Below are 20578 nucleotides of genomic sequence, written 5' to 3' on the forward strand. Positions count from 1 at the left end.
CAGTGGCAGGATTTTAAGGTACAGAGAGGATAAAAGTACAGTAGCTCATGTGCTTGTAGGTAGCACCGTGGATTGGTGTAACTGTGGTTGGACATCTGTTACTGCTTAATATGATAGAGGTGGGGAGTAGGGATAATAAAAAGATTCTGGGTGAGGGTGCAGAAGCTAAATATTGTAGCCATTGTTCAAACCTGTTAAAAAGTAGGCATAAAAATCCAAGGCTGTAGCAATGCTTAACTTTTGCCAGAAAATGCTTCTGAAAGAGTACTGCTAGGCATTCCAGAAGTTATGCACGGTAATTCCACCTTCACAACACATTGCTAACAAGTTTATGTAATGAGACTCTGTGTACTACAGTATTCTGTAGGGAAAGAAACAGAATTTTTTCCTCACTAAGGCTTTCCTCAGAAACTCCTCCAAGAAAGAAAGGAAGCAGAAATAAAGGAAAAGAAACCAATAACCTTGCATAGCTAGCAGAACAGTAAAATCAGCAGATACAGGCTCCCCCTGTACCAGCCAATAGGCAATTGTGTATTTAGATGACAACTTGCGGGTTAAGGCCCTTAAGTAAGCAACAAAACATGGTTTTCCACAGCTTCTTGAAAAGTGCCATTATGTTCTACCATGTCAATGGTCTGCAGATAATATGAGTTCTCAGATATTTCTATACATCCCTTCCACTGAGTTCCTAACATAACACTCCTTGCATTTCTACCAAAATTACAGCGGCTCTTGAGGACCTGTGGAGGAAATGTATTGGATTTCAGCAGAATCATTTTAAATAGTTTACACAACTGATTCCATAAATCCTAAAGCAATGCTATTAAGGTTTTAAAACAAAATACACATATACAGGAATAAATTAATGTTTTTTTAACTGACACTGAAACATTCAGAAATATCTTGCTGCTGTCTTTGTGATCTTCTTCCTGTAGCGTAATGTGGAAAGAAGGGAACTTTGCTGAGTATAAAAGCATGTGGTCTAGTACACCTATGCATAAATTTCTATGGCTAACATTAAAAGATGTTAGACCTGACTTCTGTGGGTTTCCCCCAGACCAAGGATATTCATTTAACGTAGTTTGGGAGATTTAATGACATCTAATAAGTAAATATTATTCACATATTAATAGAAACAGCCTATAGCAGTAATGGAAAATCAATCTGTCTGGCTGTTTTGCAGAGCTTCCAGGAGATAAAAAGCAATAACCTATCACGAAAGGGATCATAGTATGGTAGAAGAACACGTAAAGAAGAGATACGATTCTTCCTCTGGAGTTCTTACAAGTGACCACAAAAGATGGAGGCAGTTTAAAATGATGCAACATTCTGGAGAGATAGGTAAGTTTTCAACTTCCTTTATCCTGAATTTCAATAGTAAATCTAACAAAAATTCTTAATGTAACCTGTGACGAGGCTTCATGAGTCTTGTGGGTTAAATAGTGTCTTACTGAAGTCTCCGCTACATGCTTCTACACAGTGGGCAGTGTTATCAGAACCTTGCTCTTAATGTCCTTGCCTCATCTTTCTCATGTACAAAAAGGTATTTAAGAAATGTCTCCTATCAAGCCATCTATGATATAAGGGGTCACTGTGCACCTGAATACATAACAGAGTCAACTATACTGACTCTCTGCATGGAAGTTCCATCTATCTGTCTAAAGCATCGACCATACATTTATCCTACACAGCTCACACAATCTAAATCCACCTTTACCAATCACAGGAGCATGAGGCTTGAGGATGATTTGGTCCAGTGTTTGTGAAATATTTTTAGTGAGACTTCAAATCAGCAAACTGATGAGTAAGTGCAGTTCCTTACAGCTGCATTAAGATCAGTAAGGCTGAATGAGTATGTACTCTACATAAATTTATTTAGTTAGTAATCCTGTACTAGAATCCTGTACTAGTAATCCCATAGAACCTGTACTAGTTTGGATTATATAAAAATCACAGTGCATGAGACTGTAAAGTTCATTTCAAGTTAACACATTCCTCCCCAGGGAAACTCACAAAAAAAAAAAAAAAAAGGAGAAAAAATCTCTAATAATATTAGAAAAGCAGATAGACAGAAATCACTACACCTTTCCTAAGTTAATTTCCAAAGTATATTTTCACTTCTGGCAACTGGAAGTGCTTGCCGTACTTTCTACAGAATGAAAAGTATACATGCAGAAGTATTTCTGTCTCTGCAGAGAGACCCAATGTCTCCATCATGTAATTCTGGTATAAAAATTACGATTGTTAAACTTACCTATAATTTTTATATAGGTAATTCTGCAGCCAGAACTCTGGATAGAAAGAGGGGGAATGCCTCGATTCTGATCCTGGGTCTGCCACTCCCACTGATGCACTGTGTGGCACTGGTTAAGTCACTTAACCACTCCATTTCTAACTGCCTAATCTGTAAAAACTGGGTAAGATATTACTTGCCATTTTCAGACATGAGACTAATGAACTGCACCCATAACACAGTAAAATATGAGGACAGAAGGTAAGGTAGAAGCATGAAGCATTACTATTTCTTCTGTTGGCACAAAAATTTTAACAGATTTTTTTTAATTATACAACTTTAGGTTGGTTTGCCATTGGTAAATGAGTAATTTTAAACACAGGAATCACCTAGAGAAAATAACCTTAATTGATAGATGACCATTTTTAACTTCAATACCTAATAGCCTAATAATCCATTGCGCCAAACAAAAAACAGTAAGGGGGTTTATACTTTGCATTTGAACGGTCTTAAACATCCATGCAATGCAACAAGGTTTCTGATCTCTCTCCCATTCAGAGATACTCAAATATCTTCTGAATAGTTCACTGCATTGCAGTATTTTATTAGCAATTTCACATCACACTATATTAGTATTGTTTCTTACTTGCATTTATTTTCAGTGATACAATTTGAAAGGTACTAATATTGTTATATTTCTCTGTGGCATTCAAGAAAACAGTTACTAATACAACATGATAGGTGCTAAGGACAACCTAGCGTTTAAGCATTTTAGAAAACCATTTTCAACTCTTCTTGAGAAAGAGCTGGTAAATGAATGGGGAGTATGAAAAGAAGGAAAAATAATAACATTTCATTTGTAATGTTGCATTTAAGTTAGGAATCACTCTTCTATTCTACCTTAGATTCTTCAAAAAGTGGAAACCTGTGTGAAGGAATGCTACCTAGACTTTCCTAGAGGAAAAAAAATATAATGTAAAATAGCTTTGGTTTTTTTCAGGAACTTTCTGGAGGCCACGTTCATCCTGATTCTACACATTCAACTCGCAGTGCTGCCAACAGGATATTCTACAAAGACTGCAGGTACAATATCACCCTATGTTTCTGTAACATGTAAAACTAGCCTGAGGTTCCCAGGCATCAAAGGCAAAGTTGTTTGCACTGAAAAAATTAAGACTGACAAGTGTTTCTTTGCTTAAAATTCAAAGAAAAACACATGGTTGATTTAAGAATGAGATTCCCTATGCCTGAAAGCATGTTAGCAAATGTAGACATTTGTTCTTATAGATGAAAACTAGATTCATGTTATGAGACCAACACTGTCAGTCACTGGAGTTCAGCCATGCACTTTATCAAGGCAATGGCCAGTGCTGGATAGATACCCAACAAGACCAATGGACACACCTGCAAAAAGCCTCACATACCCTTCTCTACACGTGACTCTTCTAGAGATTCACACTGCTAGCTCCACCCAGCTCCTCACCTCAAGTATGCACAACTACGGTATCCTTGAGAGAGCACAGGAGGCAAGTTGCTTCCACTGGTTTTACTGCCCTGCCCACCCTGAACCAATCATTTACTCCACTCTGGTGAGATCCAGCTCTGGAGTCCTCAGCACAGGAAAGACATGGACCTGTTGGAGTGGGTCCAGAGGAGGGCCACAAAAATGGTCAGAGGGCTGGAACACCTCTCCCTATGAAGAAAGACTGAGAGAGTTGGGGTGGTTCAGCCTGAAGAAGAGAAGGCTCTGGGGACATGTTATTGCTGCCTTTCAATACTTTAAAGGAGGGTTATAAGAAAGACAAGGACAGACTTTTTAGCAGGGCCTGCAGCGATAACACACGGGGTAATGCTTTTAAACTGAAAGAGGGTAGATTCAGACTACATAGAAGGAAGAATTTTTTTACAATGAAGGTGGTAAAACACTGGAGCAGGTTGCCCAGAGAGGTTGTAGATGCTCCAGCTCTGGAAACATTCAAGGTCAGGTTGGACAACGCTTTGAGTAACCTGATCTAGTTGAAGCTGTCCCTGATAATTGCAGGGGAGTTGAACTAGATGACCTTCAAAGGTCCCTTCCAACTCAAACCATTCTGTGGTTCTATGATTCTCTGTTTCTGAACTGAACAACTGATGGGTTTACTATTTCTACACCATCCCTGCACACACAACATTATTGCTTTTATATGAAAAAAGAAAAACATTCTCCAAAGTGAAAAATTTAAATTTTATTTACCATTGCTGGTAAAAGTAAAACCATTTTGATTTCTATAAACCTTACTGACACCTCTGCAGGGAAAAAAAAGTCTCTGCTGGCAACTATATAAGTATACTGAGATTCCCATACTGTGATATCAACCTTGTTATTCACAACAGAGTTCCATTTCCTTACAGCAAATCTTTTCAGAAGAAACTATGTAAACCAATAACATTTGAAACTTGTGATGTAAAAATTAAAACTAAATAAAGCATGCCCCAAAAAGAAATTTTTCCTGGTGTGTCACAAAAAAGACATTGAGCCTGTGGATGTAGCATGCATGTGGAAGGAAATAATCAACATACTTTTGTCACGTTACATGGACTATTGGATCAGTAATCCAAAAAAGATTTTATCAATAGAATATAATTGGTTCAAAAATAGTTATTTAAATCTATTAAACAAATATCACATCCTTTAAATCAAATTTATATCCATGTATTGTTTCTCTACAAATTAATCAGAAGATGATGAGAACATTTAAAGTCTTAAAGAACATCAGATAAATAACTCATGTTCTCAAGACTAGTTTCATTTTATCTTGAACAGTTACAGTTTGTCCAGTAAAAAATACTAGTGAAAACATACAAATATGCAAACATATCACCTGTAACAAATAAATAAGGAACCTTATTAGAAAAACATAAATGTCCACACAAAAATATCAGTAGTCAGCTTTTTTTATTTTCTACCTTTTTCTTCTGTAAATCAAAAGAATAAGCAAAATCTGATTTAAACAAACTAAAATACGGCATGGCTCTGGAAATAGGTATTTCTTTCTGTTCATTTATTCAGAAATTCTCCTTAAAAATACCACAAATGAATTGTTTATTGTCTAATCTACTTTTCAGGAAGACTTCACTTTTCAGGGTTTTGTTTACCTTCTCAGATGTTACTACTTTCTGGATTCTAAATGATGGGCTTTCAGTCTGGATAAAACAATTGTCATGGTTTAAACCCAGTCAGAAGCCAAACAGCACACAGCTGCTCGCTCACCCTCCCCTGCCCCAGGGGATGGGGGAGTGAATTGGAGGGGTAAAGGTAAGGAGACTCATAGGTTGAGAGAAAAACAATTTAATAATTGAAATAAAATAAAATTAAAATAATAACGATAATAGTGATAGTAATAACAGAATATACAAATGAGTGATGCCAGTGTGATTGCTCACCACTCACTGACTGATACCCAGCCTGTTCCTGGCTATCAGTCCCAGAAGAGAGAAGAATCCTGAAACCACAATCCTGGAAGAGCAGAGTGAGCTTCCCTGCCAACCCTCACCTATATACTAATCATGACGTTGCATGATATGGAATATTTCAGAGGCCAGTTTGGGTCCGGTGCTCTGGCCAGGCTCCCTCCCAGCTTCTTGTACACCTGTGCACAGGCAGGGCACAGGAAGTTGGAAAGTCCTTGATTTCTTAGCAACAACTAAAAATATCAGTACATTATCAACACTTTTCTCGTATCAAATCTCATACTGAATCCAAAACATAGCACTATTCTAGCTACCAAGAAGAAAAATTAGCTCTATTCCAGCTGAAAACAGGACAAAAATACATGGATTTAGACTGCACTGTACTGCATTTTAGCCAGTGAGGATAATTCTGAGTTGTACAGAAGTTACGTGAAAAAGTTACAACGAAAGATTTTATTGTTTTGAAAACAACTGCACTGAATTAAAATTTATTAGAAAAGTTTTAATATTTTATAAAAAGAAAATAATATTTTCTATCTCATCAAGATCAATACTCTGTACCATGTACCATGTTTTTAAGTTATAACTTAAAGCAACAACTTCTTATTTAAATTATTTACAGACTCAATCTTTCCCTGTTCCTTCAGTGGCCAACTCTGTCAACCACAAAACTGATACTGTAAGCAAGTAAGAACAAACAGACCACACAACGCTTTTTTTTTCTTTCCCTCAAAATGCCAGATTAACAGGTGAAAATTTTTCTCTTCATTAGAGAATGTTGTTCACTAAACATGTATTTCTTTTGTTCATTTATCTTCTAAATTTTGCTGTTTCAACACTTCCCAAAAACAAAGCCATGTAATTTTTGCACAGAGGTTTGCTAACATATCCCTTATGCCTTTCAGCTTAAGTATGAGAGACAAGAATTCCAGTAAGTGTGAAATAGATAAAATGTTTTCCCTTAGCCAGAATGGAGCATGATTATATATATAACCACTTATTGAGAGAGAGAAGAAAAGCAAGAAAAAGAAAAGAAGCAAAAGAAAGAAAAGACGGAAAACAAAGAAAGAAAAAGGGGAAAAAAAGAAAAAAAAATGTTATTGGTTTTCTCAGAAGGATTTTCTTTTATACATAGCTTTATCCTATAATTTTGTCCCTGTTGGGCACACTGCCTAAATTTAAACACAAACAGTCAAGCAATGAAGAAACATTACCACATTTACTGTGAACAAAAACTCCCAGTTGTACAGTGAAATTTTAATACATTTCAACTTATCTCTTTTACTAATGGGGTGAGTACAAACCCTGCAGGAATTCGCTCTGCAAACTGGTAATTACAGTAGACTCACTTTTTTATAATGCATATGTATAGTCAGACAGAAGAACCATAGCTGCCCTTTTGATGTAGGTTACAATAAGAATGTTTAAAAAAAATTATGAAAATCTACAGCAATTCTAAAGGAAAGCATTATTTCCTGGGAAGTTGTCCTTTAGCTATACTCAAGAACACAAATATACATGATACAATATAATATACATATATTTATTTGTTTTTATAAACTAAAGCACAGGCTTTATCAGCCTGTTCTTTTTATTCAAGCGGGGTTTTTTTCCCAATGTACAGAATAAATCTGCCCCTACTGGTATAAAGCTGGAGTTTCCATCCTACTATATCAGAAAAAGATTTTTGTTCTCCCAGGCCTCCTCCTCTGCACAACCTTCAAATTTAAATAGTTTTGATCTTCAAACTTATGTCTCATTAAATCATTACAACACATATTTAAAAGCACTATTTCAACTGCACAGATTTACAACATACAATGTCCAACTCAGCTAAGATAGGACAGTCAGTGTCTGGCAGAACATGTTTGAAGTATACACAAAGACAGATTTAATTTCATCCAAGGAGGGACTGAAATCAAAGGAAAATCTACTGCCACTGTCACACATAGGGACAATATTTATCTTTAATATAATAACAACAAGACAGAGCTGTAAGTTAACTAAAAAAAGAACCACGTATAAGACAAGTAAGGGCCTGCAAAAAATATATATATTTCCAGGTCTTTTATGGTCTACACCATTTTTTTTAATGCCTATCAACCGTACCACTTGATTCTGCAAATACTTGCATCCTCACTGTTTACATATACTTGTATTCATACACTTCTCTTTAGGGGTAGAAAAAATTCTTCTGACACATTTCAATAAATAAATCATTGTGTCCTCTAGCTACAACACACACACAATTATATAAAAATTCCAGTTTCTGAAGTTCCTGTAAATGGCAACATCTCCCAGATTGCCAGAAGAGCAAGCCATATATTTAGCAATTAATTTTAAAACTGATTTGTCAATACAGTTTACATTTACCTAGCATCTCTTTGAGCCAAGGGCTGCATTTTCATCAGTTTGCAACACCCAGCTTGATAGAAACAAAATCTGTCTCTGTTAAGCAGCTCTTGTGTGTTTTGTTGGTTGGACAGTAACATGAAACATTTGGAAGTTTCTTTTACTATGGAATAGCATGTTCACAGTTCAAAACAGTCACAGGTAAAGTCACTAGACCCTCAGGCTTCATTTTCCAAGCAGAGAATATGGTGTAAGTCAGTGTCAATGATTAGTTTCAATCACCAGTGGGGAATCAATGGCCAAATGAAAACTGCAAAAACAGTGATGGGGAAGATCTCTCTTGTACGACCTTGAAACCAGCTTTCCATAGAGGCATTATTAGAAACCTTCAAATTTTACATGAGTTTAAAATTTTCATTTCCCTCATTGCTGGGCACTAGGTCTCTCACAGATGTAAGTCTCTTCTCCAGAGTTGGCTGGTTTTAGCAATGAAATTCTTTCATAAAAAAGTGAGTTGTTAATACTGTGGAACCACTTCACACTTTTTTTTTTAATAAAACAAATCTGGTCTTGACTAAATTTTAAGAGGCTCCTTCTCATTCAGAATCAGGAGGTTTGGTACAATGTGGGCATCAGGCTGGGGAAGGGTGCTACGCTAGGGGTACTAACAAAAGGCACTGCACTTAATGTGTGTATATGTGGTAAGTATTTTACTCGTTCCTACCTGAAAGTGAAATCTAAAAAATGCTAGGAGGAAATAGAGTGAGAAATATGTGTGCCAGCAGGTCTACAAGTGTAAACATTTCTCACAGTAACAAAATTCATTTTCACAGAATAGAAGATAAATCCTGTATCACTTACGGCTCTGGCTGATGCAATACTCAGGATATGCTTAGTCAGCAAGTCTCTGTTGAAAGCATATGGGAGGTAACACAAACTCATCCTCCGAAATTACCTTCACCACTGTGAATCATAATTAAGGTAACAACCTTGTCACAGTGGTTTCTGTCTGTCTCAGGGTGGTCAGAGGAGATATGCAGAAGCTGAGTATGGATTTCCCAATGCATATGCTGTGCTAAAACTTCACGGAATTTCTAGATTTCAGAACCAGTGTGGGGATAAACAGAGAAAATATATCCCAGATTAGGACTCTTTTTGGGTAGAAGGCACCAGATCTAGTCAAATTTCTACATGGGAGAATGGTTGCTGCAATGAATACGCAGCAATGGGGCTATTTTCCTCTTCCTGTTACCACTCATTTAATTCCCAAGGATTCACAGATTCCAGGTCATTGACAGTGACCCTCATTATTTATTTCTTGACACTTTTTAGTGCTCATTAGAGCACTTTTTAGTGCTCATTTCAATTTGGGACTCAATTTGGGAAAGCGTACAGAACCTTCAATACTTGCAAAGGTTCTATGGATCTTGATGTTAAACAACTTTCTTCTTCCTTATTACTCCTTATTTTTATAAAATTATGTGTAACATTTGATCGCACATGGGCAGAAAATAAAGAAAACTTATCAGAACTAAGGTGGCTGCAGTTTAAGGAGATAGTCCTCAGTGTGACCCGAGACAACAAAATGGAAATGCCTGACAGTGAAGCTGGATAGATTTTATGTTGGCTGTACACCTCCATGCTGAATGCGTTACTTTTATAAACAATTAACGTTAATGCAAAACCTAGAAGTAAAGAAATCCAGTGGCTTGCAATGTATACCTCAAACCCTGTTTGAGATGATGACTTTTTAAAATAATCTCTGCTTCAAGGGAGAATGAATAACTTTAAACCGAGGGATGTAGAAGTACTTCAAAACCTGTCGAGTCCAGCTGAGTACTGTGCTTGCTGGCATGAAAGTGATGTTCCCACTGTCACTCCTTCATGTCTGCCCAAGAATTTAGACACAAGCAATCATGTCTATCACAGACGCTGTACCAGAATGACCCTGAGCACCTGCTCTTCAGTGAGCAGCATCGGCGAGGGAGGAAGGCAGAGGGGACACAGCATTGGAGGGAGAACACAAACTGTTTCTTTCTTTTCTGTTTATTTGTTTAACTGATGGCTGTCTGAAAATTCTGTATTGTTTAAAATACAAGAAGCAGTAAACAAGGAGAAAATAATTTTTAAGCACAATACCAGGGAGAAGACCAACAAAGCATGGGAAGCTTACCACACAGTAGCGTTGCTTTTTACATGTGTCACCAGTCCTATAAATATCACTGTCTCCTGTGGTATACCTGCATATTTACTGTTAGGTTAGGTAAGAAATGTTTAGCGCAGCTATCATTTCTAGACTTTTACACAATGTGCATTCATTTCTACAATGTCCTGAGATGAAGACTTCCATGTAATCAAATTGCTGACTGTTTATACATTTGTGGTGGACTGTAGCCAGCCTGTTAACACAGTTTCTGTCACAGTAACTTGCCCCTGAGCAACAAATTTAAAGCAGGCAGTCAAGAGATGCTGTATTTCTTGCTTCTGACCTTACGAATTTAGTACTATTGTCTTGCATAGTTCCCAGTAATTGTAGCTGAATTGGGCCAAATGACTACCAAATTGTTTTCTGAAAGATCAATATGCCCTCTTCTGGTTTTGCATTTAAGGGAGGTGGTGGGGGGCAAGACAACAGGTGATTCATGAGGACAGCATGTTCATATAGGCCAACAGGAACTCTGGCATTCAAATACAGAATCAGTTTTTCTCCTAATCTCTTATTTTATAATAGCTTATCTTCATCTACATGTATTTATTTAAAATCAGTCAAGGAGAACTCAGATGCTAGACTGCACCCAAGGGAAAACCCGCAGTCTAATAATAAAATTTGGTTTTGTTTAGATTTCCCATTGCTTTTGGTTTTATTCAGTGACAGGAGCAATCACTGGTCTGACTTCAATACTATCCACTTCCCTTACACTACTAGGTGAATTTATACCTTGAAATGCATACTAAAATATTATCTCTGGACCCTGAAGTCTAGTTTATCCACAGATATGAGACAGATTAGGCAATGGTAGTTAAAACTTTGCTGAAACAACCTTTTCCTGTATCTCAGAGCTGGAATAACGAAAGTCATACTTCCAGCGTACTCAAACTCAAAATTCAGCAGAAAGTGCAGGTAAAGGACACCAACTAATGGGGAACAATTTCTAATTTTTTTTAAAAAAGAAAATAAAATATTTTACTAAATAAAACTCATCCATTCAGACACATGCATTCAGCAGAGGACAACAACAGCTATACCGATGTCCCAGGAACAATCAATCAGGCCACTCCATTCAGAAGAATGTATTCTAATATGCTGCACTAAAACAATGGCAATTTTTGCCACTTGGAAGCCTGCACTGTATTTGAACCCGTTAATCTTCTAGATTATTTCGACACCGGGAATAAACACCATGCTCATTTGTATGTTGTATTTATCAGATCCTGACTGTACATTTTGATTTGCCACTTTAAAAATCAAGCAATGCACATTCTCAAAGACAAAGAAGTCAACTGAATGCATTTAGTGCATTCCCAGATTCTTTTATAAGGTCTCTCCCAACTTTACCTAGAGGAATACAATATTCAGTGCATGTTTAAAATTTGTTTCATTTTGCCTTCTGCCAAAGTGGTGTTAGATCACACTAAGTCTAGCATCAGCTACAGTAGTCCTGCTGCTACTCAGTACATGAAGTGCTAAACATGGGCTCTGCAAAGAGGAATGTTCTCACTCCCTATGCAAAGACCAGTCTGCAGGCTCTAATTCAACATGCATACTTATGTGCACATCCTGTGCTTGTGCTAAGACCTGTATTTATTCCTGTCATAGCACCCAGCAGTTTATTACAGGACAAAACCTACTTTGGTCACCATTTAATATGCAAATGCTTTGCAGCAAATACTTACACTGTGCACATCTGTAGAAAAAGCAAACCAGGCTGGTAGAAAGTGAAATGGCTTGGTATGTGCAGCACACTGGCCAAGAGCCTCTTCCCATTGCAATCAATAGGCGTGTTGTCCTGTTTCACTGAAGGCAGTATAAGCCTGTCATTGTCATAAAGCTGTGAAAAAAACCTAAGAGCCTAACATAGTAACCTGGAAGTCTGTCAGTAACAATTTTAACAGTTTCCCTTCCCCCAAGTTATAAAATTGAGAGGATTATTTTATCAGGATGCCATTTCTAAACCATACCCGCTTTCTAGCATACTTCAAATGTATCAGCCCTCTCTTGGGTGCAGTGTAAAGCTATCAGAATAACTATCTAAGAGTTGGGATCAAATTCCGCTGTCAGTTTACATTCTGATGCTTGTATGGCAGTAGGACTGCACAGGGACACTTAAACCTGTGGTACCCATAGCAGGTATGAATGGTACTCCTCATTCACAGGCACTGCTATAGTGTCCTTCCTCCCTAGGCAAATTCAGCAGCAGCCCTGATGAGAGCTCCCAGACAGGCTCTTACTGCCACCCTCACAGTTGAAGTCCTCGCTTTCATCTACCTCCACATATGTGCATGTCATCAGCAGCTGTACAGTAAACGCCTGTCTGTGTGCAGGAAGAGTTAAATCAGCACAGTCAGCCCTTAATTGCAACTTTTTTCTCCTGTGGGACAAAAGCACCGGCCAGATGGAATGGGTTCCGCCATCTAGACCTCAGGGTCTAAGCAATGGACAACACTAGCATAAAACAAGCATGCACATACAGAGAGGACTAAATTCAGCTCCAAGAAACTCATGTGTCACCTCATTACAGCCAGTGGATTTCCATGATGAAAAGTTCAAGTCACAATGAGACAAATGGGAGACTTTTCTCTCATTTTTGTGAGTTCCACCAGGTCATAATTAAAAGCAACATTTAGCCTAGCAGAAATTAGTGATTGGTAAAACCAAGATGCAACCACAAGCACAGACTCTTCTCTACTGCACTTACCACCTGATCCTCTTTGGTGTGAAAACTGGTTCTGGAAACTGCATAAAAGCTGCCCTTCTGGTAAGACTTCCAGAGTTTTCTGGTAACAACTCTTCCAGACACACCACAAAAACAGACTCTGTTACAGTATGTTGATAAGTCTGTTTCCACTCCTAGGAAAAGCCAGATGTTGCAGAGGTGTGTGATGGTAATTTCTAAACCCAAAAAATTTTAAAACCCCAGAATAGTTGTGGTTAGTTTGAGTTTAAGGATCAAATTAAGGTTAGTTACACTTCATCCAGACTGATTCACTTCTCCCTATTATTATTTGATTGCTGACAATGTGCTTGCTGCTGTGAAATCCTCAAAAAGGAGTTTAACTTCAGGAGTTCAAATGCAGATACAGAGGAACAAGATGTACTAAGTAGTTAAGAAGGGAGACAACCTCATGGAACTACTTTTTCTTACCTTTCTAAAAATATAATAAAAATCTTAATCAGGAAACAAACGTTCAAGCTCTCACTAAACAGAAAATGAACATTCTTTATCAATTCATCTAAATTTAATTGAAGACTTTGAACTGCACACAGGCTTTTGGTATTTCAAAAAGCAGTATTTACATGAAGAAAGTATCATGGCAGAAACCAGGAAGTGATGCACCATTAATATTCATTACATGCCAACACTCAAAAAAAAGGAAAGAAAATGGAAGCTGCCAAGTTTATTTTGGCAAAGCTATATGACATGATTTGTATTCAAAGCAAAATTTAGAAAAATGTCTTTAAATAAATGTAAATCCCTTTCAAATTGAAAAAAAATCCACATAAAACAGAAGGAAAAAGCACTTCTGAGTTTTAGTCTGTTTTCAATGCTAGACTGTACATAAGCAAAGATTAGTAAAGCACATTGTCACAAAGGACCTACCAGCTTGTTAGATTTACTTTTTCACACCTTTGTAACAACAAACTTGATTTGTCCCCTCCCACCTATTTATATTTTTTTATACATATATCTAAATAAGCACAACATTTTTAAGTGTATGAGAACGTGAAGTACAGAGAATAATCCCAGTTCTCCTAAGCAAAGACCAAACTACACAAGAAGATGGCAGTGGCCTTCAGCATGGTGTTAGCATACTTCTCAGAAATAAAAACACTGATTCATTGCCTGGCTGGCCCAGTGGCAGGAAGGGGGCCAGTGATGTCCATATTTCACAGTGGAATGAATGCCATGCACAAATTCCTAAAACTCTTCTGCACAGCTTCGCAAAACAAATGAATCCAGGCAGTGCTCCATGCACATTTGGCCACATTGCTCCTAGCACTTCAGTAAGTTTGTATAAAAGCAGGCCAGTAATCTTGCAGCAGCACAGGACCATGCTCCAGGGACACACGGCACAAAAAATTCAGTCTAGCAGGGAAGACAAGGTTCTGTCCTCAAAACAGAAACTGTGAGCCTCTGTTTATTCTTATTTAAAATGTCACCTACTGATTGCAGCGGCTAGAAAAACAAAGGCATTTCTGAAGCCAAACCTGAAGACGAGGAACAGGTCCTCACATGACTGTATGAAGATGTTTCTGTGCCTGTTTCACTGACTTCCTGAGTGACTTAATGTATCTTCCTCTCAGTTCCTCTATCTTTCAACCACAATTAACAGTTCAGGAATTAACTTCATCAAATTAACAGTTCAGTCTGAGAATTAACTCTATAAAGCAGAAATTCTAAAATTAGGAAAAGGCAGGAAAGCAGCCATGTAAGCAGGTGTGAGAAGTCCAAAATCTACATCTATAGACACTTGCTGTCCGTGCTCTTCTTCCACTCTTTCCCCATTTGTCTGCCTCGAACAGGTCCTGCTCTTTTCTCATGATTTGAGAGAGCATGAGAACCTTGTGCCAGCAGGCAGGGGAACATGGGCTACAGAGCAGGCAAAGGCATCCTCTTTGGCTACACAAAGGGTGTCTCCTCTTCCTCAAATACCTCTGTCCCCAGACATTGAACCACACACCTCCTAGTAGTCTGTCCAGAGCTGTTCCCACCATTCGCAGGGGAGCAGGACAGGCTGGTCACGGCCAGGTAGCCCTAGGGCTGGTGACATGAAGCAGGGTATGAGGTCAGGACATCTTTCAGCAGGGAGTAGAAGAATAAGATGAGGGAGCAGAGTGGGGACAGTTCCCAGGAGGCAGGCTTTGGAGGGAAGGAGGAGCTCATTAGACAGGGAGGGACAGCAGAGGCCTTGCTTGAAAGCTGTTTCCTCCTATTTAGGAGAAATGACTGTGCTGGGATTTGGGATGCCTAAAAACATCAGGTGTCATGGCAGGCACTAGTAACAACTGTTAGACTTGGAAAGAAGGGCAACTGAGGACCAGGGCTGAGGAACTGGAGAAACATTGCAGCATTGGAGGGTATGCATGACGGAAGTTGGGTAAACAAACAAGTTCAGAACCATTTTTGACTTAACAGCAGAAAGGAGGTCTCATCTATATAACCACTACATTGAAACCTTTGGAGACCATTAGTGGCAGGCATCCATACATTCATACGGATGTATTACTTTCCAAAATTATCATTCAAGCCTATTGATATAGCAGTTTAAAACACACCTTTCAGCTGTAAGCATATATGGTAATATTCTTTACCTCATTTAAAAAGTTGTTCCCTTTTCTGAAACAATGGTCCCATTCAGTAAGGACTACAAAGATGAAAAACAGATGCTTCCTAGGAGACCGGCAAAACTGATAACTCAGAGGCATCTCACTCACCTAATTACCAAGCATCTAATAGTTATTAGATAGTAATACTATTAAATGCTACTAAAAGAAACATGTAACTCCAACAGCTCTGTAAAGTCTCCATTAGTGTCAGCATCCAAATTCAATACTGTTGAAGGGAATCCCAGCAGATGAGAAGAACAGACATTCTACATAATTCTCCCAAAATAAAATTGTCACTTCTGTGATTTTTCTGATGCTTTTAGGGGGTTTTGGTCAGGCACAGTTTTTGAAGTCAAATGCGACTTTGGGTCTATGCCAAGTTGTTCCCTTTTTCTAAATTTTAAATACTTGACATGCTTTAGGAAATCATTGCTTATGAGAAAGTGATGACTTTTCGAGTGTTTAGTCAGTACAAGAAGAAGTTGCAAAGCTATTCCAGTCCCTTGTAAAACTTCAAGGGAGTAAAAACATGTGGAGAGAAGCATAATACCTGACAGGTAGTAGCAAAGGAAGGAAAGGATAAAGGAAAGCACTGGGTCAGATGTAGAGAAAGACGATAGGGGAGGGAAGCAACAAAGGCAGAAAGGGTGAAGGGGTGTAGGGGGGAAGAAATAAAACAACCCTCCAAAAAAAAAAAAAATGTGTTAGAGGAACAGGACAAAACCACTGGCCTTTCAAATTTAGGCTAATTTAAAATTCAATGTCAAGGTGTAAGTACTACATTTTTGAGAATAGGGGGCATAATAGCAATTTGATTGGTTTGCTACAGCCCTGCGAAGCTCACATGTGAAAATGTGCCACTGCACATCATGTGCATCCATCCTGCTGAAATGCAGACATTCATCACCCAAAGAGGAAGTATGAAATCCACTTTAATGATTTCTAAAGTAAATATCTGCAACACACACATCCCTTTCAAATGGCTTTCACCAGGGTCCTCAATGTACATGTGTTACCTGGATAGTTAGCAGTTGTAGTAAAACATCAGGAGCTCCAATTAATTCAGACTAATTTGTAAAGCACCTGCAATGTTCTTGAGATTCACCTGTGCAGTTCTGAACTAGAAATGTTTAACTACTTAGAATTTATCCTTATAACTGATGGGCAAATTTCAAAAAAAGACATGTAACCTGCAAGGGCAAAAATATAATTTATGAAAAAATTATATGTAGTCCAGAATTGTGTTGCTTTCATTCTTCAACTTAACTTCATCAAACAGTACTCCTTTTAACTACTAAAAGTCTCCTGATTTTTGCAGGAACACAAAGTATGGATGTAAAATATGAAGAAACATGAGAGCAATTCTGTGAGGAATCACTTCTCACAGAACAGTAAGTTCTCAACAAGCAAAGAACCTGCATAAGCATAAGTCCTCAAAACTCCACATGCATGAAACCTGTCAGCATGGGGAGCAGATGGGGCAAATATATTCCACAACCCTCTAGATTAAGTCAGAAGACCCCTTAACTCTAGTGTCCAGATGGAAGAAAGTCAGACAAAAACCATACTCTTACTCTCACTTGTGTCCATGGTATGATGAAAAGTGGAAAGTATTTGTCCTACTACATCAATGAACTTATCAAACTAATGAATATGATTTTTAAAAAAATAAATGCTGCTATCTGATTATGTCTCCAAAAGAAACAATAGTTATGCAGTCCTGGACTCTATGTGTCTTTTTACCCTTCCACAACTTCTGAATCCATGAATCAACTTCCACCATCTTTGGCAGAAAGGTAGACTTTGCAAAGATACTTAATTCTTATAATATGGTTGCACAAAGCATGACCCAGAAGCTGCATGCAGTCCCCAAAACCTTTTATTTTGGTCTGCCAGGTACTTACAGCCAGGGCATTCCATTACACTTACTTAATAGTGAAGAGGTAGCAGCCAGCTGGTCAATCAGCAGCTCCTGCCTAGTCACACCACACCTCTTATTAAGCCAACAAAAGGTAGCTCTGGATTACACGAGTGCTGCAGAAGGTGGGCTGGAGGGGAAGTTTGGGAGAAGGTTAGAGATCTGTAATAATTTCCAATGCTAAGAATAAAGCTGTAGGAGATCTGGTTTTGCTAACACTGCTGTCTGCCTGGTACAGATACTTCGAATTCATATTTTCAATCTTATGAGAACTCTGGAAAAAAATAAATCTCTCTATTCATACGAAGCCTGGAACTAGGAATTACTGGACATCTAAGAACTCAGAATCCTCCAATCTTCATCTAAGAAGAATGGTAAAATAAATTGCCTGAGTACATGACATTGTACAGGTTCTTACCAGGCATCAACAAGATCTGAGAGTATTCAGATGTATTTCCGAGTACTGTGCAAAAAAGGTAAATCTAACTGAAGGATCAGACATACTAAAATCAGATTCAAAATGGCATACTAGAAAACAGATTTACAGACTTTTATAGGAGATGTTTATGTAAGTTTTAAACATTATTTTCCAAAAGGAATATTTCAGCAGGAGCCTCCCTGGTAGCAACACCTGGTTAAGCTCTTTCCTTGATATTGCAGCCAGAACTCACCAATGTTACTGAGCCAATCAATACCACAAACAGTTTAGGTTTTCACAGATCTGTATGAAGATCCTGAGCTGTTAAGAAAATAGATCTCTAAAGATCACAACTGACCAGGACATGAATCCAGAAAAATTTTCATACAGTCAGTTTTTGTGAAGTAATTAACTAAACACAATCACCGTGGTTCAGTTCATTAAGTACAGCAGTTACTTGTTCTCATTTTTCCTTGTTCTCAGATGCTTTTAACAACTGCAAAACATAAATGAAATGGCCTTCTATGTTTCATGACAATCCCACTCTTTTGTTGCAGAAGTTTTATTAATCTAATAAAAACCTATGGACATGTCACACCACAGACAGTAAAAAAGGATGTTAAAAATAATGATACGACATTTGCTAGAGTCTTCACAATTTAAACTATGTCCAAAACTATGTCTGGTTCAGTAAAAAAAAATTTAAAATTGTGTTTATAGTTAAGTATTTTCACAAAACCCTTTAGATTTTTGCCTCCTTCTTTAGTAAAGTTAACTTCACAACCCTCACTGCTCCAGCCTGTACACACTTTACAAACCCAATGATATATGATATATGATAGCCTTTCACTTACTGTCATTCATCCTAGTCAGGAGTTTAACATTTATACCTGACTGACTAGACAGTGACTGAGCATGTAACTTAAAAATAATGATCACCTATTTAGTAATAAACCTGATTCAAATCTTGTATTTGTGAAATATTTGGAGAACACCCCTTTGCAGTTCTTCTGATTTTAGGATGAGTAAAAGCAAAGGTTTGAATACAGACCCCTGGAAAACATAAAGAAAAGTAGTCCAGACACTTAATATATACACATTTTTAAAGACAATGAATGGATCTGGAATATGTGAACATTTCTTACATAAAAGTGTCCAACTGAAAACAAGTGAAAAGGACAGGAGACTTAGAACTGGGGAAGTTAGCCCCTACTCCTCATTCAAATTATATCAGTGTCACTGATTGATTTAAATTACTCACTACAAAGTACTGTATGGAAAAGCTGCACTTTAATAACTACATCGTTAGGAGAAAAATAAAAAAACTAAAGCAAGGACTTTACATTACATACAGTACCTAGTCAAAAACTTTCTTTTCATTGATTTCAGTGGACTCTGGATCAAGGCCATATTGATTGCAGGCAGTGTGGTTCAATGATTAAGACAGCAAATTTAGGTGTCGTTCTTGGCCTGGTCATTCACTGGGTTCTGAGCCTTGGGAAAGTTAATAATTTCTTGTGTCTTACTTTTTCCATCCATGTAATAGGAATAGTTCTAATTCCCTTCATCAATAAAGGGAGCCAAGATATTCAAAGGGAGATACAAAAGAGCTAAATATTGGACTTAGATAAGTGTGAGACAAGCCCCCTTATTTTTAATTTGAAATAAAATTTTCTAGTCCCATAAGAACCTCAGGTGGTAATTTACGATACAGTTTATGTGGTAATCTATGATAAGTATCAGCTCTAAGATACCTGTGTGCACACATGCATGTGTGCAAGAAAGTGAGAGAGACAGAGAGGCAGAAGATACTGTTGCTCACCAACTGGCAGTTCATGAGATACTTAATTTCTTGTAATAAAGCAAAGAAAAAGTAGCTGTCAGTTAAACTGCCATTTCTGTCACACTTTTTAATAATACTGCTCCCGTAATTACACTGTGGTTCTTTATACTTACTCAGTAAAAGCTTGCTTAGTTTTAGCACGGAAAACAATTTATGAAATTATAGAAACAGACTGAACACAGCAGTTCATTTGTTGAGGCAATTACCCAGATCCTTGTCAAAAAAAGAGAGAGAGTAAAGACTGTGATGTGCAAAAAATGTTTCTAATTCTATGCTATAATACATACAATATGTCTGTGGTTGTGTTGGATTATGTTAATAAACTGCAGTCGAAATATATTTGTCACAACACAAAGGAAGGGTGCTATCAATTGTCTTGCCAGATATTTTAAATTAGTCACCAAAATGTCTAGCCAGGGTTTCCTCTATGACCCTTAGATGAAGGGAGAGGCTTATTGGACAGTTTTTCCTGTGGGACTAGACAGAGTCTTCTAATGCTCAAGTATTTTGAATAATCTGGAAAATAACTGTAAAGTGAACTGTGGCACAGTTGCCTTTTTTAACAGACATGTACAATTCAACCCTGAACACAAATCCTATGTTGTTTTTGGCTGGTTATCACTCAGAAATGAGTTTCCCTAATATTTCTTAGCAAAAATTGATGGGGGCTTTATTCCTTCTTTTGGGAAAAATAAAGGGTATAAGGAGTGAGATATTGCTCAGTTAAAAGAGCTAACAAATAATGGCAAAAATCTAAACACATAGTCCAGAAAATTTCAACTTTAATAAGGAAAGAAAAAAAGAGATAGAATACTGAA

General features: G+C 37.6%; 1 protein-coding gene across 2 annotated transcripts in view; it reads right to left on the bottom strand.

The window, feature by feature from the left end:
- BNC2 (basonuclin zinc finger protein 2) overlaps positions 1 to 20578 on the bottom strand; it is a 233101-nt gene that overhangs the window by 116989 nt on the left and 95534 nt on the right. The window contains exon 3 of one of the 2 annotated variants that reach the window (XM_074812595.1): positions 14374 to 14388. The exons of the other annotated variant lie outside the window; for it this stretch is intronic. Within the exon in view, the coding sequence (XP_074668696.1) occupies positions 14374 to 14388 (15 nt within the window). The remainder of the gene's footprint in view (positions 1 to 14373; positions 14389 to 20578) is intronic. 2 annotated transcript variants of the gene reach the window in all.

This window comes from Strix aluco, chromosome Z, assembly GCF_031877795.1.
Source record: "Strix aluco isolate bStrAlu1 chromosome Z, bStrAlu1.hap1, whole genome shotgun sequence".
NCBI lineage: Eukaryota > Metazoa > Chordata > Aves > Strigiformes > Strigidae > Strix > Strix aluco.